General features: G+C 40.0%; 2 protein-coding genes across 4 annotated transcripts in view; one reads left to right on the top strand and one right to left on the bottom strand.

Annotated features, from left to right (window-relative positions):
* Window positions 1-24,061, top strand: part of LOC110965743 (pro-neuregulin-3, membrane-bound isoform) — a 547,688-nt gene that overhangs the window by 78,573 nt on the left and 445,054 nt on the right. The gene's annotated exons all lie outside the window — the stretch shown is intronic.
* On the bottom strand, window positions 8,730-16,106 carry LOC127537395 (uncharacterized). Of its 2 annotated transcripts, none has more exons than XR_007947011.1 (2): window positions 15,848-16,106; window positions 8,730-8,811 (listed from the first exon to the last, which is right to left on the bottom strand). XR_007947011.1 is itself a non-coding variant. In XM_051959602.1 (2 exons), exon 1 carries the CDS (start codon window positions 11,380-11,382, stop codon window positions 9,460-9,462), a length of 1,923 nt encoding a protein of 640 aa, XP_051815562.1. In that variant the 5' UTR covers window positions 11,383-11,429; the 3' UTR covers window positions 8,730-8,811; window positions 9,151-9,459. The 2 variants fall into 2 exon arrangements, 1 of the variants encoding a protein (XP_051815562.1); XM_051959602.1 differs by lacking the exon at window positions 15,848-16,106 and adding an exon at window positions 9,151-11,429.

The following is a 24,061-nucleotide window of genomic DNA, read 5'->3' as shown; positions in this document are numbered from 1 at the left end:
GCAGATTTGTGTGTCAGAACTTTGTTTTTACTTCTTCCCATGGGTCATGTTTGGAACCCTCACATTTATTTGCTGTTTCTGAGTTTAAACCTGGATCTACATTTATTTAAACCTGCAGCAGCTTCAACACTAACACACTGATGCTTCAATATCAATACTCTAATGATAGCATTTAATACTTAAACTACATTTGCATGCATGGTTGTGCTTTTTTATTGTAAATATCAGCACAATTATGTACCTTATTTCTTCTACCAGCATGATTTGCACATCACTTTGCACGAGTCTCCTTATTTTTCCTAAATATACTTTGAATTACCTGCACCACCTGGGTGGGGTTTATTTCCTGCAGGACATCTGGTTCTAAGGGCGTATTTTTCCTTCCTCTGCTGTCTTGTACTTTTACTCCAGGATTTACCTCATCCACCTCTGTGTCTGCTGAGTTTGCACTTCCTCATTTGACCCTCCTCCTCCTCCTCCTCCTTCCCTCCATCTCGACACAATGCCAAACTGCAGATGCACAAGATTTTTAAATGTCTGCCTCGTCTCCAACTCCATTCCAATTAGACTTGTGTTTTTTGACGACTTCAGCTACTCTCTCAACACTCCTCCGCCGCCTTGTTCTCTCTGGTCTCCGCTCCGGTTTGATCCTCTGCTGGTATTTTTCCATCTTATTGTCTCCCACATCCTCCTCCTCCTCCCTTTTTTCTCTTATCTGCCGTACCTTCTGATAACCCTTTTCTCTTTTCCAATCATGCCTTTCTTCTATCGCCGTCCATCTCGTATCATGCTAGCCCGGATTTGCGTCTGTTGAACATCAGAACTGTAGGTGAGGACGCCGAACATGGAGGGGGACGCCGCTGCTCGCTCTGGGAGATGGATGGAGGGTATCAGGGGCTTGACTGACAAGGCAAATGGTAATAAATGACTCCCACGCCAGCTCACGAATGAACGCCCAGAGCCAGGAATAGAACCAATCAGAGCCGATAAACACTGACACGACACTCAGTTTGTGTGGTCGCCTCTAATGTGGCCCACTTTTCTGTGATATCAGAACTTCAAGGCCTTTTTTTGCATGTTTGTGCGCGCTTGTACCTGTTTGTGTAACGGTCGCAGCAGCATATCGGTGATGGATGGAGTCATGAGCTGCTCCAGCGGGGCCATTAGTCAGGGATCCAGCACCGAGGCCCAGGTTGAAGGCCAGGACAAACACTTCCCAGCCACACGTGTGATTATGGCACCCTGTGGTCCTGCATGATCGCCTGTCTTTTTATGTGCAACCTTGTTTTAGTTCAAAGGATCATGTTTTTTCTTTAGATCTCTTAACATGTGGCACGGCACACGTGTGTTGTTGCAGAGGGAGGATGAAAATCAGGCCATGCACTGGGGAAAAAAAAGAAAGTAACAGTTTGCATCAAACTTTTTTTTGTTGAGGCAACTTCTAATTTAATTAAATTTGAGTTATAGGAATTATTGTTTCCTCTACAGTTATAAATATATTTAATTAACTACATGAATTTGTCCACACGTGTGTCAATTCTGAACTCAGGTTAAAGAAAAGTCCAGTTATTGAGGGAATATCATTGAGTTACCTAAACTTGAATTAGGTTTTAATCAACTAAGGCGGAAATTTAAGTTGAAGTTACACTCAGTACTAAGTTAATGCAACATTATTTCGTCATACAACTCATTAAGATAATGTCTGCAAAAAATCAGTCAGCAAGCCAATTTCATTAAGTTACCTCAACTTGAATTTAGCTTTAAATCATCTAATGCAAAAATTATATTTTAATTTACACACAATTATGAAAATACCAACATTACTATGTCAATACAACCCCTTAAAATAACTTTTCCAACTTAAAAAGTTGATCTAAACCAGGAAATTAGATTTTATATTAAAAGTATGAATGTTTGTGTGTTATGACAACTAAGGCTTACCTCACAAAATACATTAAATTGATTTTCTTCTACATTCAAGAGCAATGTTAATATTACTGAATGACTGGGAGCAAAAGCATATTTTTTCTGTTGATTACTTATGAAAATTGAGTTATTCCAAGTAGAATTTCCACATTACTTCAAATTCTGACCACAAAGTGACAAAAAAAAGTAGTCAGAAATGAATTTGATTGTTACCCCAACTTGAATTGAGTTTTAAATCAACTGATGCAGAAATGTGAATTGAAATTGCACAAAATAATGAGTTGATGCTAGCCTAGCCGCGCTAGACCCAGGTCTGAAGACACAAGGGTCTAGGAACTCTCGACAGGGAGGGAGGCGGGCTAAAAGGTTGTCTTTCAAATCACTCTGCAGCAATTGGGTAGGTATACAACCAATCAGCGCAACGAATAGGCTGACGTAGTTCCTAGAGCGCCGGAAATCAGAGGATGCGGGAGTTCGGTGAAGCCTTATTTATACAGTCAATGGGTGAAGCTCAAGTATATTACAGACATGTTAACAGAAAGATTATTTAGAGTCGGTGCTAATGGAGCTCAATGACTGTTGTCGTTTTTGTTGTCGACCCTGGCAGAGAATTAAATTCGTTGCCGTGGGTTGTCTAGCGCGGCTAGGCTAGTTGTTTCCGGTTGTTTCTGTCAGAATCGTCGCACCTCTGTCGTCACTTAGTTACGCCCGCCTTCTGACTCTACACTTCATGGTGATTCGTCGGCCAGTTTTAGGAGCATTCAACCTCGAGCCTTATGGAGGGTAACTAGACCCACCCTGGCAGAGAATTAAATTCGTTGCTGTGGGTTGTCTAGCGCGGCTAGGCTAAGTTGATGCAACATTACATCAAAATATTGTTTGCAAGTTAAAAAGGTCTGTTTAATGAATGTTTTATCTCCATTTAAATTAGCTACTTTTTAGAGCATGCTTCTTCTAGGACAAAATATGTATCACTTGCATAGCAGATACTGCATTTTCTAGAGTACAACTCTGAGTAGAGTTGCTGATATTGTTGAAATTTAAATATCCAGCAATTTGTGTTTCTCATAACACTAATCTGACAGCTTTTGAAAGAGAGGAACAAAAACTTGGCCACTGCAAAATGATGAAGTAATTACAGAAATTAGAAAGAACACAAAAAAACATAAACCTTGTTAAGTTGAGACAACTTCCAATTCAATTAAGTTCAACAGCAGAACTACACCCAGTTAGGGAAATCCTTCAGTTAAGGTGAATAAAAAAAATTATGAGGCCAATTTCGATAAGTTAACTGTAACTTGAATTTAGCTTTAAGTCAACTAATGCAGAAATTGAAGTTATATTTGCACACAAAATTAAGTTAATGCAACATGATTATGTCAGCCCAACCTATCAAAACAAGCTTAAAGAAGTTAAGGGAAATGTTTTATCGCTATTAAAGTGACAAAAATAGGTCCTGAAATTGCTTTTTAGTGTGTTTCAGCTGGAATAAGAGGTGCAAAACATGCATCGCGGATAGAATACTGAACACAGTTGTCAGATTTTTAAATATACTGCAATTTGTGTTGGTAATAACAAGAAACTGACAGCTTTGGCAAGAAGAGAACACAATATTGGTCAGAGTGAAGTGATAACATGTTTGCAGAAACTAAAAAAAACATAAAATCCTGCCTCTTCTCCAAGCAAACCTCAGATCTTCAAGCTTTCTTCAGTGTTTCTGAAAATCTCTGATCTGAAACTAACGTTTTCTGTCTACATGTTAAGCTAAATTCATTTTAAATGCTGCAATGGAAGGAACAAAAATGGCTATATTTTGTTTGTATTCAGCAACTTTAGGGTTTGACAGGATGCCAATTGATAAAACTTGTACTATATATTGTTAAACAGCAACAAAGTTGATTTGAAGCTTTTACATTTTGCCGACAGCCAAACAGAAGAAAAGAAACTCAAAGTCTCTGTGAGGATTAATAATATGAACTCTTCAAACACACATTTTTAAATAAGCATTTCTTGATAAACTGTCTGATGTTTCTCAGAGTACAACGGTATCTTTGTAAAGCTGTGATTCCGTCATATCAGTGCCTTCAGGCTCAGTTTAGTGGGATGTTGCAGGTGCCGGATGTGTCGACTCAGACATTGAGAGAGGTTTGGATTTTTTTTTTGTGAGCAGAACTGCAAAGTAGAAATGGTTACCAGCTCTGCAGCTCCTTGTCCAGGCTGATTTAATGAGCGCCGCTATCAGAAAACCCAAATCTATCTTCTTTCAACTTCACCTCACACCACATCCTGTTATTTCCAGACCAGTCTGACTCATTCAGGATCTGTTAGCCTCACTTCGTTCCCCGTATTCGACATGATTTCATACATGGATGAAGGAATAAACATGCGAGCGCACACGGACGAACACAGATATTGTTGGGGAAAAAAACCCACATTGCAAAGACACACGCTGTCAGTTTGGTTTCCTTCCTGAGTAATTGCCTTTGGTTGATGGCAGACATTGCACTAACAAGCTTCTCGACTGAAAAAGCATCTCTGCTGTGTTACTCGGAGCCAGAACTCGGCCTCCTTCACTCCATCAAAGCAGCAGAGCCACAGTTTCTGACATGTGGATGAACTGGCAGCAAAAAGAAAAAAAGAAAGTGAATACACTTTGGCTGAGAAAACACCAGACTGGAAGTAGACAATTTAAAAGTTGGATGACGACTGTGGCAACAATACTGTATTATGTATATGTGTGTGTGTGTGTGTGTTATGATAACTTATATTTACCTTACAAATTACATTTATTTACACTAAATTAGCTGTTCCTCTACAATCACAGGTAGTGATAATTAATTGCTTAATGATTAGTACAATTCTATAGTTGTATAATTTCATTTAGCAGATGCTTTTATCCAAAGTGACGTACATCTGAGAGCAGATACAACACAAAACACCCATCTTAAGTTAATTATTCATAATAATAATTCATTCCTAGTTGTATCTCCACATTATTTAAAAACTGTTTTTGAATGTTATCTACTTATTTATCTTCACTTGGCAAATGTTAAGACAATTTCAGGTATGAGACCAATTTCATTAAGTTACTTCAACTTGAGTATAGATTTTAATTCAACAAATTCAGAAAACTGAGTTGACAATACTCAAAATATTAAGTTAGTATGTTGCGTTAAATAATTATGACGACTACTGTTTGTCCAATAAACGACCTTGATTTACATGGAATTATCTTTTTTTCTGCAATCACAGGTACTGTTTATTAGCTTGTAATGAACGATGGTGGCAAAGCTCACGTTTTTAAGTTGATTGCTTATGAAAATTAAGCTGTTCAAATTGGTATTTTACCTTTATTTAAAAAGGAATTTTAAGTGTTAATGAAATTACCACAGGTTTTCAAGCTGACAAAAAATTGAGTTGAAATTGAGAAATTACAATTTTAAGTTAATGCAACTACCAACATAATGATGTCAACGCAACCCATCCAAATGATGTCTGCAACCTAAGAGCTTTACCTAAGTCAATCATTTAGACTCTTTAATACTGTAGCCATGCATATTATATAAAAGTACACAAGTTATGACACTGTAATGCTGTAGTAACATGATGATAATGACAACAATAAATAATAATGCAATGTTTAATAAACAAACTACTTCGATTTCCATTAAATTAACTTTTCTTCTGCAATCAATGGAAATGTAAATAATAAGTGGCAGAAACACAAGTTTGTAAGTTGACTATACCCAAAAATCAAGTTTTCCAAGTAGTATTTCTGTTATTTTAAATACAATTTTTAAGTGTTAGCTACTTAATTACCATAATTTTGAGCACAATTTTTAAGGTTTCTATAAATACGATGCCTGGGTGTTATTTCAGTAGTAAGCAGGTTATGAAATAATGATAAAAAATAGATTTTAATTAGGTTATCTTCACTTGAATTTAGTTTTAAAACAATGAATGCAGAAAGTTGAGTTAAAATTACTTATATTATTAAGTTGATGAAACTCGAAACATTATTTCTTAAATCCAACAAATTAAAACAATATTTGCAATCTTAAATTTCCATCTAAATTAGTAAAGTAGATTTTTGAAATCTTGCAGCCATGAAAATAATATATATATGTATACATGTTATGACAACTAATGATAGATAGACAGACAGACAGACAGACAGATAGATAGATAGATAGATAGATAGATAGATAGATAGATAGATAGATAGATAGATAGATAGATAGATAGATAGATAGATACTTTATTAATCCCGAGGGAAATTCAACTTTCTTTCTTCAACCTAACTCATCAAAACGATGTTTGCAACTTAAAAGTTTCATATAGATCAATAGATTTAATCTTTTATCATGCAATCATGCATATGGATTATACATAGCGTCAAGAAATATACGTCAAGAAATGAACTTGTCACTACATCAGCATAGATAATCAGTGCTATTAAACTTCATACATGTAATTCTTCCACTGTGATATGTTCATGTATCAGTATGTTTAAACTGTCATGACGTCTCTGGAGCCTCATTTCTGTCACCTCTCTGGTTGTGTAATTGCAATGTTTCATTTAAAATCTGGCTTATTTTTATAAATAGGACACTGGAGCGCATTGGAAGATTAATTTGGACCGTTAGACTTCCGCTCTGTGAAATACTAATGTTTTTTTATTTCCACTGAACAAAATCACACAGGGGCCAAGTGATAATGATGTGTTTTTATATGATAATGACTGTTCTTTCAAGTCTCTGTACATGGTTCTGCGAGGCTATTCTCCCCCTTTCCACGCACATAAATCGGATCTTTTCAGCACACATGTCCTCCGTTACACTGAATGCCGCCGTATAATCTGTGTTTTCCATGCTGTCTTTCACTTACCTGAAGCAAAGATTGATTGGTCAGAAGTTGTGCTCGTTCATTTGATGCTTTACAGGCAGGCAGCATAGAAAGCAGTTAGAAATGAGAGAAAATTGCAGCAAAAATGTAATTTCTTTTAGCTTAAATTGCTGTGTTGGGGAAGCAGTGGGGCCTTCTTGATGCATGTTAGCTACCTGATAGTTTAGCATCTCTCCTAAGCTGCGAATCAAATTATCGCACGTCCCAAATCTTCCAGTCTTAAATATGTATGACCTGTCCAAATGAGCTAGTATAGCTCTGAGCAGGTTCTCCTAAAACCTCGATATCTCAAACAGATCGCAAACCGTAGATTACCTGTGCGCCCACCTCTGCTACGCTCACTCTCACGAGGATACACGAGAAAATGGGCGAATCTCCAAACAGATCCGCGCATGTAGGCTCTCTCTGTGGTGAGGAAAACGGTCACGCAACAGAGAGCCGGTGAGAGACGCTGACACAGAAGAGAAAACAGATGGATATGGTGCAAAGCAGCTTCAAGACAACATGGATGGGGACATACGCCCAAACACATGCATGTGGAAACGCACACCGACGCTGCACATGAGTAACCCAGATGCGCTTCCCACGTACAAATCCAAGCTACGAACCCCTCCCACAGCGAGAATAAAGAGGACGAGCTCACTGCAGGAAGGAAGCCAGCAGAGGAGGGTTCTCAGTAAAGGATGCAGAGTAAAGGGTGGCAATGGAGACGACGGCGACACGTCCCAGCAGAGCCAGAGCTGCATGAGTCATACTAACAGATGGGAGAGGGCACAGACACTTCAATAATACATGTTTGGGATTCCCTTTGGTGCTTTAGAGGTTCATGGTGTTGGTAAGCTGTACAGTACAGAGGAGAAACTACAATACTTCTGGATTACAGTTTCTGATGCACATGTTTATGTAAAGTGAGCTTATTTGATGTCACGACAGACACAGGAAATAGAAATTCAAGTGTGGATTCTTGGCTGCATGTCAAAACAAAACAAAAAACTTCCATTAAAAAAAATGATGAAAACAGGTTTAAAATTCACAGAACACGTTAAACTTTAACAACTATGGTGAAAATAATGGCAAATATTTGTAAAGTAATGATGTTTTTAGAAGATTTAAATGAAATAAAATAGTATAATTTTGTGGTCATTATTTTTTTTTGATGCAGACATTATGTTCAGTTGTGTTTCTTTTTGTTTTTCTTTTGCCACCACCATGCATCACATCATTCTGCTGCCACCATTTTTTTTCATTTTATACAATTCTGTTCTTTTTTTAACCATGTAAATTAATAATTTTTTCTGTTATTTTCCTGGACATTATCTGTTATTTTTACAGATTTTCCCTGCTTTGTCAAAAAAAATTGTAATATTAAACATTTTTTAAAGAGTCAAAAGAGTTGAGATATCTGCTGTCCTTCATGCTGGCCACAACAAGTCTGACAGAGCCAAGCAGCTGAACATCAGCTGGATGACCGTCCACAGAGTCGCGGAGAGGCTCAAGAATGGTGAAGATCTTTCAGTGATCTTTCAAGAATGGTGAAGACCTGAAAGATCTTCACCATTCTTTAGCCTCTCCGCGACTCTGTGGACGGTCATCCGGCTGATGCTCAGCACAAAGGAGAGCAGATATCTCAACTCTTTTGACTTCCATCTTGATACAACTTCACCGGAGAAAAAATTGTATTAAGGACACCTGCCTATAAGGTAGAACTTTCAGTTTATTTAATGGAATTTTTCACTGCGACATGTAAACGTCTCTAAAGATCATGAAACTGAGTGTAACAGAACTTTTGCAAAGCCCGCTATCTACTATATCACTAGTAATGTATATATATATTGTACTGTTCTCTCTACGTGTTATATACAACTTGTATGTCAACGCAGTTAAACAGCCAGCCAAACTCGGTTTTCACGAGCCAGGAAGCGAGCGCCTTGCTCCTTTATTAGCATCTCATGGATGACAGGTGAAAACTTATGAGTGAAACTGCAATATACAAACAGAGAAGAGAAAAAGGCATTTTTAGCTTAGTTGTAAAGTTGCCTGGTTAATATAAACCGCGAGCAAGTGCTATAAACAGTCATTAAACATCAAACTACTGACTAAATGCTATGTTAACATGCTATGCAAATTGTCACGCAAGCCACCGATATGCTGATGTACTCGTTCACAAGCTAAAAAACGTGTTGACACAGTTAGACATTAGCATATATTTCCGTGATTAAAACAGAATAAACCACAATAAATGCATTTCTACAAATAAACAACAGTCAAATCAAGCATCTTATGGCCGTCCTGAACGTTAAACAATGAAGAAAAACTTACAGCCATTGCTTTCGCGGGTGTAGGAAAAAACGTAACAGGAGGAATGCTGTCACCATGTGTCTGCTTCTCTCTGCGTGTGTACATATGAGCATCTCTGTCCCACAATGCAAAGCAGATCCTTTTTAACCTTTCACAGTAAAACACCGATGAAATACTTCCAACTTGATCTTTCACAATAAAATTCTGATGAAATACTTTTAACTTGCTTTTTAAACTGTATGTTATTTAACTAGAAATGATGAATTGTCATCTGCGGGCAGAACACTCCCCGTCTGGCATTACCATGTCACTAACTTTAACTTTTACTTGTTAGTCCTTTTCAAGGAGGATGATGACATCAGAGATGGGTCGCAGGTAAGTCTTTGATGTTCCCTTAGATGATGTCCGTACCTCGACCTTGCGAACCTTGCCATCACTACTTGGAAAGGTAGATGTGACAACAGCCATAGGCCACTCATTCCTAGGAGCTTGGCCTTGTTTTAACATCACAATGTCTCCAGGTTGCAGGTTGCGATGCGTTTTATGCCACTTGCGTCTTGAGTGCAGAGTATTAATGTACTCGTTCCTCCAGCGGCTCCAGAATACATTAGCAAGCACTTGTACTTGTCTCCACTGGGCTCTCAGGAGATCTTTTTCAGCAAAGTTTACAGGTGGAGCAGGCAAGCTTGGCTTTTGGGTCAAGATCATGGCAGGGGAAAGCAGAAACGGTGAGGAAGAGTCCGATGAGACAGGAACCAAGGGCCGTGCATTGATTATTGCTGATATCTCTGCCATTAAGGTACACAGCACATCATGTGTCAGATGAGTGTGTTTGTTCTGCAAAAGCATGGAATCCAATATTCGGCGTGTCACTCCAATCATCCTCTCCCACACTCCCCCCATGTGGGAAGCGTGTGGTGGGTTGAACTTCCATGTGCAGCCGTTGCTATGGAGATACTTCAGGATGCTGGTTTGTTTTTCGTCAGGCTGTCCCATGCCCAGTTCCAAACTAGCTGCAATGAAATTAGTGCCCCTGTCTGACCTGAGCTGTTTTGCTGAGCCTCTAATTGCAAAGAATCTCCTCAGCGCATTTATGCAACTGTCAGTATCCAACGATTCAATGACTTCAATATGGACACCTCTGGTATTCATACATGTGAACAGAATGGCCCATCGTTTGCTGTGAGCCGCACCCCCTCGTGTGCGACGAGTGACTACTGCCCACGGTCCAAACACATCAAGTCCTACATAAGAGAAAGGTGGGGATGTGTCGAGTCTCTCTGGAGGCAGGTCTGCCATCTTCTGTACCTCTACCTTCCCTCTGAGCTTGCGACATGTTATGCAGTGATGAAGAATAGAGCTAACCAGCCTCTTTCCAGAAACAATCCACAGACCAGCTGCCCTAATGGCCCCCTCTGTGAACTGTCGTCCCTGATGTTTCACTGCCATATGATAATGCCTTACTAGCAGTCTGGTTACGTGACTGTGCTTTGAGAGGATGATTGGGTTCTTTACCTCTGATTCAAGTGAAGCATGTCTAAGTCGTCCCCCAACACGCAACAGACCATCATTCATGTAGGGGTCAAGGTTCAGGATTTCACTTGAAGTAGAAACTTCCCTTTTTGCTTGAAGAGCAGCATACTCTTCCGGATATGTGTCTCTCTGAACAGTTTCAAGTATAAGTTTCTTAGCAGCTGCAAGCTCTCCAGGTGTACGAGGTCTGCTGCATCGATGCCATCCCTTGCATGTGTGGTGTAATGGGTCGGTGGAGTCTGCAGGCCTGTGAGAACGTGCTTGGTGAATTAAGAAGGCGACAGCTCTTAACAAGGAGTCCCACGTGGAGAAACGCTGAAAACGTTCAGAGGTGAGTCTCCTGGTTTTAACACAGGTAGCAAAGGCAGTCACTTGCGGTCTGACTTCTACATCCTTTTCAGGATCTACCAGTTCAAAAAGTGCATGGACTTCAGGCTCAGGAGGCTTGTAGAGAAAGTCAGGTCCCTTGAACCACCTAGTGTCCATAAGCTGTGATGCGGAGACAGATCTCGTCGCCAGATCTGCTGGGTTCTGTTCTGAAGGGACATAGTGCCACTGTTCTGGGGACGTTGTCTGGCGTATGCGGTGCACTCGATTATGCACATACACAAAGAAACGTTTCGAGTCATTACCGATGTATCCAAGGACCACTCTGCTGTCGCAGTAGAACTTCACTGCGTCTGGTTTGTGGTCCAGTTCGTCTAAGATCAGCTCTGCCATCTCAACTGCCAGAACAGCCCCACATAGCTCAAGTCGGGGAATTGTGGGTTCAGGATGTGGTGCTAGCTTTGCTTTCCCTAGTACAAATCCAACTTCACAGCGACCATCTTCGGTGACAGCTCGGAGATAAGCCACTGCCCCTATGGCCCAGTTTGAGGCGTCAGAGAAGAGACACAGTTCGGTGTATGAGGATCTTGAGAGCGACATTGGTACGTAACAGCGAGGTATGTTAAGGCTGCTCAGCTCTTGGAGCGATGATTTCCATGCCTCCCATGTACTCAGTCTGTCATCGGGAAGAAGGGCATCCCAATCCTGAATTCCACCAGCCAGCTCTCTCAACAATAATTTGCCCCTAACTGTCACCGGTGCCGCCAGTCCTAGAGGGTCAAATATGCTGTTAATGATGGAGAGTACTCCACGGCGAGTGTATGGCTTGTTAGCAACAGCTACTTTGAATGTGAAGGTGTCTGTGTTTAAATCCCAGCACAATCCTAAGCTCCTTTGGGTCGGCAGGGTTTCATCATCAAGACCCAAATCTTTGATTCCAGAAGCCAGTTCCTCAGGTTCAAAGGCCTGCATCACAGCGAGGCTGTTTGAAGCAATTTTGTGGAGTTTCAGGTTCGACTCAGCAAGTGATGCACAAGTACGCTTCAGCAAGTCTATAGCTGCAGACTCTGTGGGAAGCGATATCAGTCCGTCATCCACATAGAAGTGTCTCTCAACAAACTGTCTGGTGTCTGCTCCAAACTTTGTCTCACCTTGCTGAGCTGCTCTCCGGAGACAATATATAGCGACCGCTGGAGACAGGCTGTTTCCAAATACATGCACACGCATGCGATACTCTTCCACCTCTTTCGACAGGTTGTTATCCTTGTGCCATAGGAATCTCAGATAGTCTCTGTGGTCGTCTCTCACTAGGAATCCATAAAACATTTGTTGAATATCAGCAGTGACTGCAATGAGGTCTTTTCTGAACCGTAGCAAGACGCCCAGGAGAGTGTTATTGAGGTCAGGCCCGGTCAACAGGACTGAGTTGAGGGAGACTCCTTGTTGCTGGGCGCTTGAGTCGAACACGACTCGTATCTGTGCTGGCTTCTGGGGGTGATATACACCGAAGATGGGCAAGTACCAGCATTCACGTTGCTCCTGGATTGGTGGTGCAGGCTCTGCATGCTGGTTCTCAAACAGCTTTTCCATGAAGGCAGAGAACTGCTGTTTCATTTCAGGATTTTTGGTGAGGGTGCGTCTTAAAGAGCTGAGGCGAGACAAAGCCTGTTCTCTGTTATCTGGGAGTGAGAGACGAGGCGACCTGAACGGCAAGGGAGCAATCCAACTGTTCATTTCATCCTGATGGACTTCTTTCTCCATGATTTTTAGAAACATCTCATCCTCAAAGGACATAGCACACTTGTTGTCGTTCTCTGTACGTTCAAACACCTTGAGCCCTAGTTTGTCTTCTGCTGAGAAGGGCTTTGATGTGCATCTAAAATGGCCACTCCTTTGCTCCCCGCCGTAGCTTGGTTTTTCTTTTACATCAATGCTGTTGTGGCAAGGAGTGAGGAGAGATGGACGTCCGTTCTGTAAGATGTGAGTCTTGAAGGCACTTACAACGGGTTTATGAGCACTGTCGATGCACACTTCACCCACAATCACCCAGCCCAAGTCCAGGCGCTGAGCAAAGGGTGCATTATGAGGTCCATTTACTTGCTGTCTCACCTTGTGCACTCGTATCATGTCTCTCCCCAGTAGAATCATCATCTGAGCATTAGGATCTAGCTCTGGAATGTTGGGAGCAATATGTTTTAAGTGGGCATGAGCAAGGGCGACCTCTGGTGTCGGTATTTCGGATCTGTTGTTCATTATTTCATTGCACTCGATGAGAGGTGGGAGATCCATGCACATGCCTCCATTTATTGCTTCAATTTGAAAGCCCACTGCTTTCCTTCCTGTCATCTCTGTCGTACCTGCACATGTTTTCATCATGTATGGCGACAGGTTGCCTTCAACCCCGAACAGTTGGAAAAATTCAGAGCGAGCAAGTGAACGGTTGCTCTGATCATCAAGGATGACATACATTTTTACAGAGCGCTCTGACTGACCTCGAGGAAAGACTCGTACTAAACACACCTTTGAACATGACCGAGAAGGGCTGCCTTCACTGCAGACTTTAGTGCACCTTGACGTCACCTCAAGTGCACGGCTGTCTTGAGGTTCTGCATCTGGCTCAGTTGTGGGTGATGGAGCAGAGAGATGGGCTGAGTCTGGATGCATTGCAAAACAGTGTCTGTCACTCTCACACTCAGTACATTTCAGAATAGTCTGACAGTCTTTAGCAAGGTGGTTTGGGGAGCAGCACTTAAAGCACCGCTTGTGCTCTTTTAAGATGTTTTTTCGTTCAAACAGTGTTTTCATTCTGAAGGCTCTACATTTAGCCAGAGGATGAGTTTTCCTGTGAACAGGGCAATAGCGAGCAGGATCGTTGTCTGAGCCTGCATCAGAGCTTGCAGTGACATTTGTCTTATGCACAGATACAGCAGTCTTGAACCCACTCAGATTAAAGGGAGCTTTATCATGTTTGTTGTAAGATTGGCTGCTATTGGACAAGACAAAGCTTGGGTCATTTCTGGCTTTGGCCTGGCCATAAACAAAGTCCACAAAAAAGGAAAAGGGAGGAAATGTCACTCTGTGTTCTTCCTTGTATCTGGAACCTATGCTAAGCCATTTGTCCTGTAGGCCAGGAGGCAGTTTTTCTACAATAGGCTTTATTCCACGAGGAGTGTCGAGGTAAGCAAGTCCGGGAAGATAGCCATCACCCTTTGCTACCAGCAGCTCCATGAGAAGATCGCTAAGCTCTCTCAGTTTTGTGTTGTCCTTGGCAGACAGACGGGGGAAACTATCCAGTCTTTTAAACAAGGCATTTTCGATTATTTCTGGTGTGGCATAGCAGTCCTGTAGTCTATCCCAAGACAATTCGAGAGCAGCTTTGGGGTTGGCAACATGAACAGCTCGGATTCTTTTCACGTGTTCAGAAGACTCCTTACCAAGCCACTTGACTAAGAGGTCCAGTTGTTCGCTGTACGTGAGCTCCAAGTCCTGTGTTGCATTGAGAAACGATGACTGCCATGCTCTGAAGTTCTCTGGTGAGTCGTCGAATTTTGTGAGACCTGTGGTCACCAGCTCTCTGCGTGCAAGAAACTTGGCAAAGTCTATCATAGGTGGGCTGCTGGTGTACTGAGGAAGGTGCTGATTGCATTGTCTTTGCTGGTCATCCACTGGACCGGGAGTGAGAGTGTTATCTGTGGTAAATTGTCTTTGGAGATTGTTTTGTGGATTTGGAGTATGTGTGTAATTGGCTGCACACATATTCTCATTAGCTAGAGGTGAGAAGATATGTGTGTGCTTTTCCTTCTTGACTGCAGGTGATGTTGTCAGAGAAGACTTTTTCACACAGTGGGAAACCTCATTATGTGTGAGTGGAGTGTTGACTTGCAGACTGAACTGTGTTTGGCGTTGCACATAGTCCTCAGTTCTCTGTTGCACCACTTGCGGTGGAACAGTGCTCCTCCCACTTTGCACATCCTCATCTTCCAAAGCTGCAGCTGCTTCTAGGACCTCAGCTTCGATGCAAGCAGCTGCTGCTTCCTTTTCGATCTCCAAGACCTCTAAATCTGCTTCCAGAGTAGCTTTTTCCAGGTCTAATCTGGCTTTCTTCTTCTTAATTTCCAACTGCTTTTTAGCGTAGGCTGACTTGGTACGCGCTGCCTCAGCTGAAGCTCTGGCTCTGATGGCTGCTTCAGCGACAGAAGGCTTGGAAGAGGCTGAGTGTCTGGAGCTTGCTTTATGGGCAGATTTGTAAGATTTAGATGCAATGGAATTCTTTAGGCTAGCTTCTGACTTCGCCTGTTCATCTCTGACACTGGTTTCTGTATCCATGGCTGTGTTGTTTTATTTTACATCCACTGATGGTATGGCTTTTCACTGTACTGTTCTCTCTACGTGTTATATACAACTTGTATGTCAACGCAGTTAAACAGCCAGCCAAACTCGGTTTTCACGAGCCAGGAAGCGAGCGCCTTGCTCCTTTATTAGCATCTCATGGATGACAGGTGAAAACTTATGAGTGAAACTGCAATATACAAACAGAGAAGAGAAAAAGGCATTTTTAGCTTAGTTGTAAAGTTGCCTGGTTAATATAAACCGCGAGCAAGTGCTATAAACAGTCATTAAACATCAAACTACTGACTAAATGCTATGTTAACATGCTATGCAAATTGTCACGCAAGCCACCGATATGCTGATGTACTCGTTCACAAGCTAAAAAACGTGTTGACACAGTTAGACATTAGCATATATTTCCGTGATTAAAACAGAATAAACCACAATAAATGCATTTCTACAAATAAACAACAGTCAAATCAAGCATCTTATGGCCGTCCTGAACGTTAAACAATGAAGAAAAACTTACAGCCATTGCTTTCGCGGGTGTAGGAAAAAACGTAACAGGAGGAATGCTGTCACCATGTGTCTGCTTCTCTCTGCGTGTGTACATATGAGCATCTCTGTCCCACAATGCAAAGCAGATCCTTTTTAACCTTTCACAGTAAAACACCGATGAAATACTTCCAACTTGATCTTTCACAATAAAATTCTGATGAAATACTTTTAACTTGCTTTTTAAACTGTATGTTATTTAACTAGAAATGATGAATTGTCATCTGCGGGCAGAACATATATATATATATATATATATATATATATATACACACTGTAGATGTCTTTACTGATTTAGATACAATAAAAAATTACTAATATTTTCAGGTATTTTAAATTAATACATTATTATTTTTTGACATGGAAATTACGTACAGTTTTGCATTCTTTTCAACATATTTTTTGTGACTAGACATTATCTGTAATTTAACAAAACACTCAAATGTGTAGATGTTGGTAAAGTATATATTTACATTTTTTTGCTAATTTAAATATGAATATAAACTAGAGAATATTTTAATACATATAATATTAAAATATTATTTTACAGTCAAACACTGTAAAAGAACTATCATTTGTAATATATATATATATATATATATATACATATAGATTTTAATGTAGAGTTTTGGCATTTAAACATTTAAGTTTTTGTTGTCATATTTTTTGTGACTAGCCCTTTTCTGTGATTTGACACAACACAAATATTTGTAAAAGAAGAAAAGCTTTTTGCTTTCCAAATGTAAAATATCTAAATTTACACATTTTTCTCTGATTTCTTATTTTCTGTATTTAAACCAAACAGAGACGATCTGTAAAATAACAGCAAATTGTTTGAAAAAAATCTTGCTATAAACTACTTTCTCCATGGCAAAAACCTACTGCACAGTAGAAGCACATAAGATTTAGATGGCATATCTCAGCAAACATCATGGCTTCCTCTATCTGGGACTCTCAGGTTCTCTCTGTTCCACCAAAGGTCACGACTGTCAGGATGGTTTGGAACAAAGTTTAACAAAGTTCAGCTCTCTATGAAGGAAGAGAATGCATTTTCTCCTCTGCTTTTCATAATATATCCATTAGAATGAGTCGGTCTTGGTTAAAAATGCGTGTTTCCACTGCAAAAGATAGGGTATCTCCAACGCCGTTTTTTTCTTTTAGCTTGCAACTAGCACGTTTTAATGATGACAGTTTATTGAACCGATACCTGCAATAGGAGCAGTCACCTCATTTTGGAGAGCTTGTTCTTGTTGTTGTCAGGTATAAGAGGTCTGCAGGGCGTTTTTCAAGCTGGATGTAACACTAACACCCAGAGACGGCACTCAGAGTCAATTAGAAAACAGCGAGAGGATGCACTCTGACAGTCCAGTGTTAGGAGAGGGTTCAGAAAAGCTCGTCTTTATCAGCCACATTCCCCAATTACTGGATGTGAAATAGCATAATTATGGCAGACAGAATATACATAACTACATGTGCTGTAATATCAGGAAACACAGTGTTGTGATTTTATTGAATTGCCTTATGATGAAATAAGACTCCAGCTGAGAAGTTATTAGATGTTATGTCAACTTTACTGTATCGGTAAAAACTCAAAAGAAGCAAAGCGACGATGACAAAGCAGCCGTGGGCGCCGTATGCTCGGCTGGGTACCGAGCGGCAGGTGTTGGTATCGGAGCCTCTGGTCCTGGTCTCCGATGGGGAACTTCTTAGACAGCCGGAGGGAGGAGGCCAGATGCTCCCCCTGCAGGTGATTCTGCAGCTCGGGTTTCATCTCCAATTAAGGAGGCGACTCTGAACTGCAGCTGATTGCAGAGCCGAGGTGAATTTCAGGAAAGGTGTGTTCGAAACGTACTCCCCATGGTACGAAACAGAACTCTGGAACTTGGACGCTTGAAGGATTATTCCGTATTGATGAGGAATATTTGTCAGTTAGAGGTACAAGAACTTCACAAGCTGCTGCCAAACTCGTACACGAACATTCAAAAGTTTGGAGTCACCCAGACAATGTCATGTCTTTCATGAAAACTCACTTTTTTTTTTCCTGTGCTAACATGACACATGAGTTTTCTAATCATCAGTGAGCCTTTCAGCACCATTAGCTAACACAATGTAGCATTAGAACACAGGAGTGATGGTTGCTGGAAATGTTCCTCTGTACCCCTATGGAGATATTCCATTAAAAACCAGCCGTTTCTAGCTAGTCTAAAAAATTGCATTGTTGAACAGTTTTTAATAGTTTTCTTTGAAACATTTTACTGCTTTGCTTCACAGTTTTCCATTTTACAGGTTTTTCCTGTTTTGTTAAATTATAGATATTATCTGATAAAATCTCAGAAAAAGTCTTTTTCAAGTTGACTTTAAATATATATATATATATATATATATATATATATATATATATATATATATATATATATATATTTCACAGGCCAAATTAGAATCCAGGCAGATTTAGAATCCGCCTAGGCGAAATCAAAATTCTACTATGGTTGTTGTACGGATTTCAATCTTGATATATCAATAGCCTGTATATTAGAAAGAATAACCCTAACCCTCTAACAGAATTTTGGTATACAGTATATGGAAAAAACTACTTTGACAACATAATTTTTTCCCTGTTTATTTTGCCAAGTGTTGAGGACAAAAGTTGACATTTCTTCTAAAGTAATTATTTACTTGTATCTAAAACCAAATTTCAAGGTACATAATTTTAGGGAAAACAAATGATTACATTAACAGAGCATATCATATTCAAAACCCTTCAAATTTCAATCTAGCCTAGGCAAAATCAAAATTCTAATTCTGCCTAGGCGGATTTAAAATCTGCCTGGATTCTAATTTCGCCTGTAACATATATATATGTGTGTGTGTATATATATAAATTAATTTAAATTTTGACTACAATAAAAAGAAAAAAAAGATCTAAAATTGTATTTTAGATAACATCAAAAATGTGCACTTTTAGAGGCTTGTTCCTTTACAGCTTCATTTTTGTTTTATTTTCAGAGTATTTCACAGATATTTATTATTTCCACACTTCTAAAAGTTTAATATTCTTCCTCGCTCCCTTGCTGCCAGAGTTTCCGTGTTTACAGTGCAGAACAGTGTGTACATTTATGTGCATATGCTGTGGTGCACGTGTCTGTGTGGCCATATTAATATTTCAGACAGCCTCTGCTCCAAAAAAAAAAAACCTCCAGTGCGCAACTGAGGATTCGCTTGAGAGCGCCGCTCTCCAAACAGATTCACTTTAATTCATTTAATTTGGGCCCCACACCATGTGTTATGCAGAAACTGTCATTTTATATGCAGCCTGTGCTTGGATGAGTTTAATTACTTCGCCGTCAAACAGAGTTATGCAGCATATGCACTTTCAGAAATATTGGTTTGGTGCTTACATGGGATGCTTATCAATGTGGGAGAGGCTCCGTATACAGTATGCATGTGTGCAAACGTTTAATCTGATGATCAGGCTGCATTTGATTGAAACATGCAGGACAATAAATCACCAGATTGTGTATGAAAGGTGTTGTTAATGAGGCGTACCTGTGATTCTGGAGCTCTTGCTGTGCGTGTAGCCTCATTCTGCTCTGCATTAGCCCTCTCCTCTTATTGTATTCCATATTGATGTATGCACTTCTAATTAATTAATTGAAACTTGTCGAAAAGTATTGCAAAGTTCCTGTTCATTGAGATTGATGATTCTACTATGAAAATCTGCTGTTATTGTTAGCAAAAAAAAAGTCCTGTAAGACTGAATTTAAGCGAGTATTTCTGTGCAGCAGTAAGAGAAATAACATATGCAAATTCATGTTTCCCAAATCTGCATCCTCTTTGGTTTCCTTTTCAGTTGATAGCTGAGATAAATGCAAACAGACACATGCATGCAAACATGAGGACAAAGGTCAGAGGTGTTGGCCTGTTTGCAGACAAGATTCTCAAGCTGTGATTGTAAAAACAGATCAAAAATATTTACATTTTATGTATTCATTTGTAAAAAGAAAAAATTATCACAAATATGTAGATTTTTGTAACATTTGTGTAAACAAGTAGTATATTATCTCTATAAATCTGTTTTCTTGATTTTTGTGCAGCTAAAAGACACAATAGTGATTAAAATTAATAAATACACACATTTGTACAGCAAAATGCTCAAAAACAAACACACAGACAGATAAACCTACTTCAGTCAGAGATGTGTGTAACTGCATCCAAAAGGCAGCTTGAATGGAGACAGAGCTGTCAGGGTGAACTCATGTATCACCATTAGATAAGGAATCAATTCTACGTATGTTGCTTTCTGCTTCCCCTATATTTGCCCTCTAGCTCTGAGCTCAAGTTCTTCTTCAGGCACACAGCTGAAATGCCAACTATCGCTCTGGAACAGGCCCTAAACTTCTTATAGGATTGTCTCTGTCCTCCTACACCCTGTAAATACAGAACTCCTGTATTGTGCTCTGGAATGTAATAAATCAGCAAAATGGTAATATTGGTGAAAAAAGGAGTTACATGAAGTAGGTTAACAAATGCAGCATGACATTCTGCAGTGATTCATGAGAGTTTTTTCCTAATGTATTTAATAGAGCCTCAAAAATCCAGAGTGCCAGATGGTGAATTCCCACAGAGACATAATGCACCTACGACACGAACTGAAACGAGAGAAAAATATTCATCTGTCACATGTGACTCTCCCCTCTACTTTGTCCTCAGTAGGATTTTTTTGGAGCTATATATACACATAGAGATATATGAATATCGATATATCAAGATATAGAGATAGATATGTATGTGGTTTACCCACTGCCTTTACAAGCCTTCCAGAGCCTGCTGCCAAATCATCCCCAAACAATGATGCTGCCACCACCATGCTTCACATCATGATGCTGCCACCACCGTGCTTCACATCATGATGCTGCCACCACCATGCTACAAATCATGATGCTGCCACCACCGTGCTTCACATCATGATGCTGCCACCACCGTGCTTCACATCATGATGCTGCCATCACCATGCTTCACATCATGACACTGCCACTCCCATTTTCTCATCATGATTCTGCCACCACCATGCTTCATGGTGGGGATGATGCATTTGTGCTGATGTACACTGTTTGATGTCTGGCCTTATTGCGAAAAAGCTCCATTTTGCTCTCCTCAGACCAAAGAATCTTCTTCCACTTGACTTCAGAGTCTCCAACATGTCTTCTGGTGAACTCTAGTCCAGATTTAATACGAGCTTTATCAACAGCGTCTTCCTCTTTGCTATAAAGCTTTGGACTCGCTTATTCATGTCTTTCTTGCTCAGTCACCCAGTTTTTGAGGATGACCTGCTACAAACAGAGTTACACATGTCATATTCCATTTATGTCTAAATAATGGATTAAACTGGACTCCAACGGATATTCAGTGACTTGGAATTTTTCTTGTGTCATCCCCTGACTGATGCTTTTCAGTAACCCTTTATACAAAGATGCTTGTAGCGTTGTTTAGTCTTCATGGTGTAGTTATATCCAGGATCCACCAGTAACTGGACCTGTCAGATACAGAAGTCTTTATCCTCGTCACTGAGAAATTCACTGCTCTCAGATGATCTCCTTTTCACTAATTGTTTGCCTCGTTTTTAATTAATTGACATTACTTTGAAGAAGTTTCTTTTTTTTCTGATAAATTCTTGTCAAAAACATCCCCTTATATTGACCATGATTCAGTGTTGCAAAGCAATAAAAGGTACAACCTGAGCTAAAAGGTGCAAATGTCGAGACACCGGCAGCAGTCAATCCCAGGATTTCCTTTTAAAACACTTGGGACTGTTGTATTAGAGGAGGATTAGTAGTTTACCACAGTCACAAGTCCTGCAGTTGCCACAGTGATCTTGGCTTCCATTACATCCATGGAAACAGCATCTTACTTGGCGATGTTTGTGACATTACAAGTTTTGCTTTTGAGTGCTGAACCGTAAAAATAAATGCACAGTTTGCTCTGAATTCTCAGATAAGAGCTTTCAAATACTGTCTCCATTGATTGGTGTTTTGCTTAGCTGTTCTACAACCAGAATTTGTAGTTTCCTGCAGCTGTCTTACCCCAAAAGCCTGCAGATCATTGAGCCACTGGAAGGTTTTTAATGTGACACACTTATGCAGACAGTTGATTGACAGCAGCTTAGCATCGAAGAAGTTGTTGTGGAATTACTGCTGCCTAGAAACTGTAGCATTCATCACAACAGCAAGTAAACATGAACAAAGTGTTGCGATAACATTAGCAGCAAACAGAATCAAATTAAAAACATGTATGATAGAATATACTGTCTGAGCTACAAGCGTGTTACGCACAGAGATCAGTTTCCTTCAGCAACTGAGATAAAGCCAAACTACTTGAGGATTTATGCTATGTTAATGTATGTTAATATAATTAATATCAATATATATGCATCTCTGTTTTGTTGTGTCTTTGTGCAGACTGAGGGTATTTCATAATCTGCAACAGCACAAGGTCATTTGAAGACTGTGGAATAGATTTTCGCAGGGTTACCTGGTCCTGTGAAAGCATTTGCATGAACAAACTCTCCTGGTATCAGACGCTTTGCTGGGAATTGGCTTTTTTTATTGAGTTGTTCCCCATATACATATGCAATAAAAGATAGATTTTATTAAAGTTTACAGGTTCCCAAAAAGGACAGAGGCAACTGTGTTTTCTCTGATAAATGTCTTATTTAACAATCTCCCTGGACATCCTAATTGTGGTGTTGGCTCGTGTTTCAGTGCACTGAACTGGAAAACCTTGGCATCTGTGCTGCTCCCTTTCCTCCTCCTCCTCTTTCGCTCGCTCTTCCTCTCCCTTTTTCCTTATTTTTCTTGTTTCCAAACACCCTTCCCGCCCATATTTCCAACACAGCTTTTTATTGTTTTTCTCCACCACTTAGCGTAGAAAGAATTATCCAGATTATATCACAGATCTGGTAAGAATCATAATATTCCGACTGGAAACCTCGAGCTTTACAGAAAAGCTGAGCATCTGCTCTCTGAATAAATTGCAGTTCTGTTCGGATGCCAGGTTAATTTCTAAAAATGTAAACAAAAAAAAGCAGAATATAACACATCTGATTTCAAATGAAGCCTTTTAAATCTGTTTTGTGAGAAAAATCCCTGTCAGATTTGCATTTTTCCTGATGAAACACACCAGCAGCTCATGCATCTATTTTTGGTCCCAGCCGGTGAAGGAGTCCAGACTTGAGCCAGCAGCCAAAAGCCATTTTTATGAGCACTAAACGGCGTCCAGCGCATTCACCCCTGTGAGTAAAAGAGGTGCTAGTCTTGTCTCTGTGAAACACACCATTACTCCTCCACTGTTTGCCAGAGCACTTTGTCGAGAAATAATTTACTCCGCTTCCAGAACTTGCGACACAAGGTCACGTCCGGCCAGAGCGTCGCAGCATCGCGACCAGCTCGATGGGTTTATGTCGGAGGAAACGTGGGATTGATTAATCTGGTTTATTACAGTCGGAGGCTCTGCATTTGTTTTAGGCTTCGTCAGTGAACCAAGAAATTGGAAGAAGCATAATTAGCTTCTCCTTGCTGTAAACTGTATTTTAACTAAAAGCAGCAGGTTAATGTCACACAGTTTACAGAGGAGGCAGAGTTTATGAACATTTTCACCACATGCAAACAATAATATATTATATTCTGTACATTATATATGAAGGCCTCATTCTTTAGCCCCTGAACGCCTCATTTTCAGACACACAGTTTTGCTGTAAATCTGTATATTACACAGAAAATACCGCAAGGAACTGCATTTTATTATGGATGCATTCAAGAGGCTAATCACTGTTTATCATCTAGTTTTAACTGATATATGCATCAAGCATTACTGACACTAAAATAGACTAATAATATGTGGTGAGAAATAAGTGAGGAGGCCACATTTGGAGCCAATTTGGAGAAACATTTCTTTCGATAGATACTTTATTCATCCCATTGAGGAAATTTAAGGTATCCAGTAGCTCACATATGTTACATGTAAGAGAAATAAAGATGCTAATGTGCAAAATCATTTGCAATTAACTTGCAAACTGTGCTGGTTAGAGACATAAGGTGCAAAATTGCTAGTATTTACAGTAAAAAAAAAAGGATGCATGAACCACTACAGTCTGCATGTTCTCTGCATGTTACACAGCTAGCATGTGTTAAGC

This window comes from Acanthochromis polyacanthus, chromosome 15 (assembly GCF_021347895.1).
Source record: "Acanthochromis polyacanthus isolate Apoly-LR-REF ecotype Palm Island chromosome 15, KAUST_Apoly_ChrSc, whole genome shotgun sequence".
NCBI lineage: Eukaryota > Metazoa > Chordata > Actinopteri > Pomacentridae > Acanthochromis > Acanthochromis polyacanthus.
This window is presented reverse-complemented; position numbering and strand designations above follow the sequence as displayed.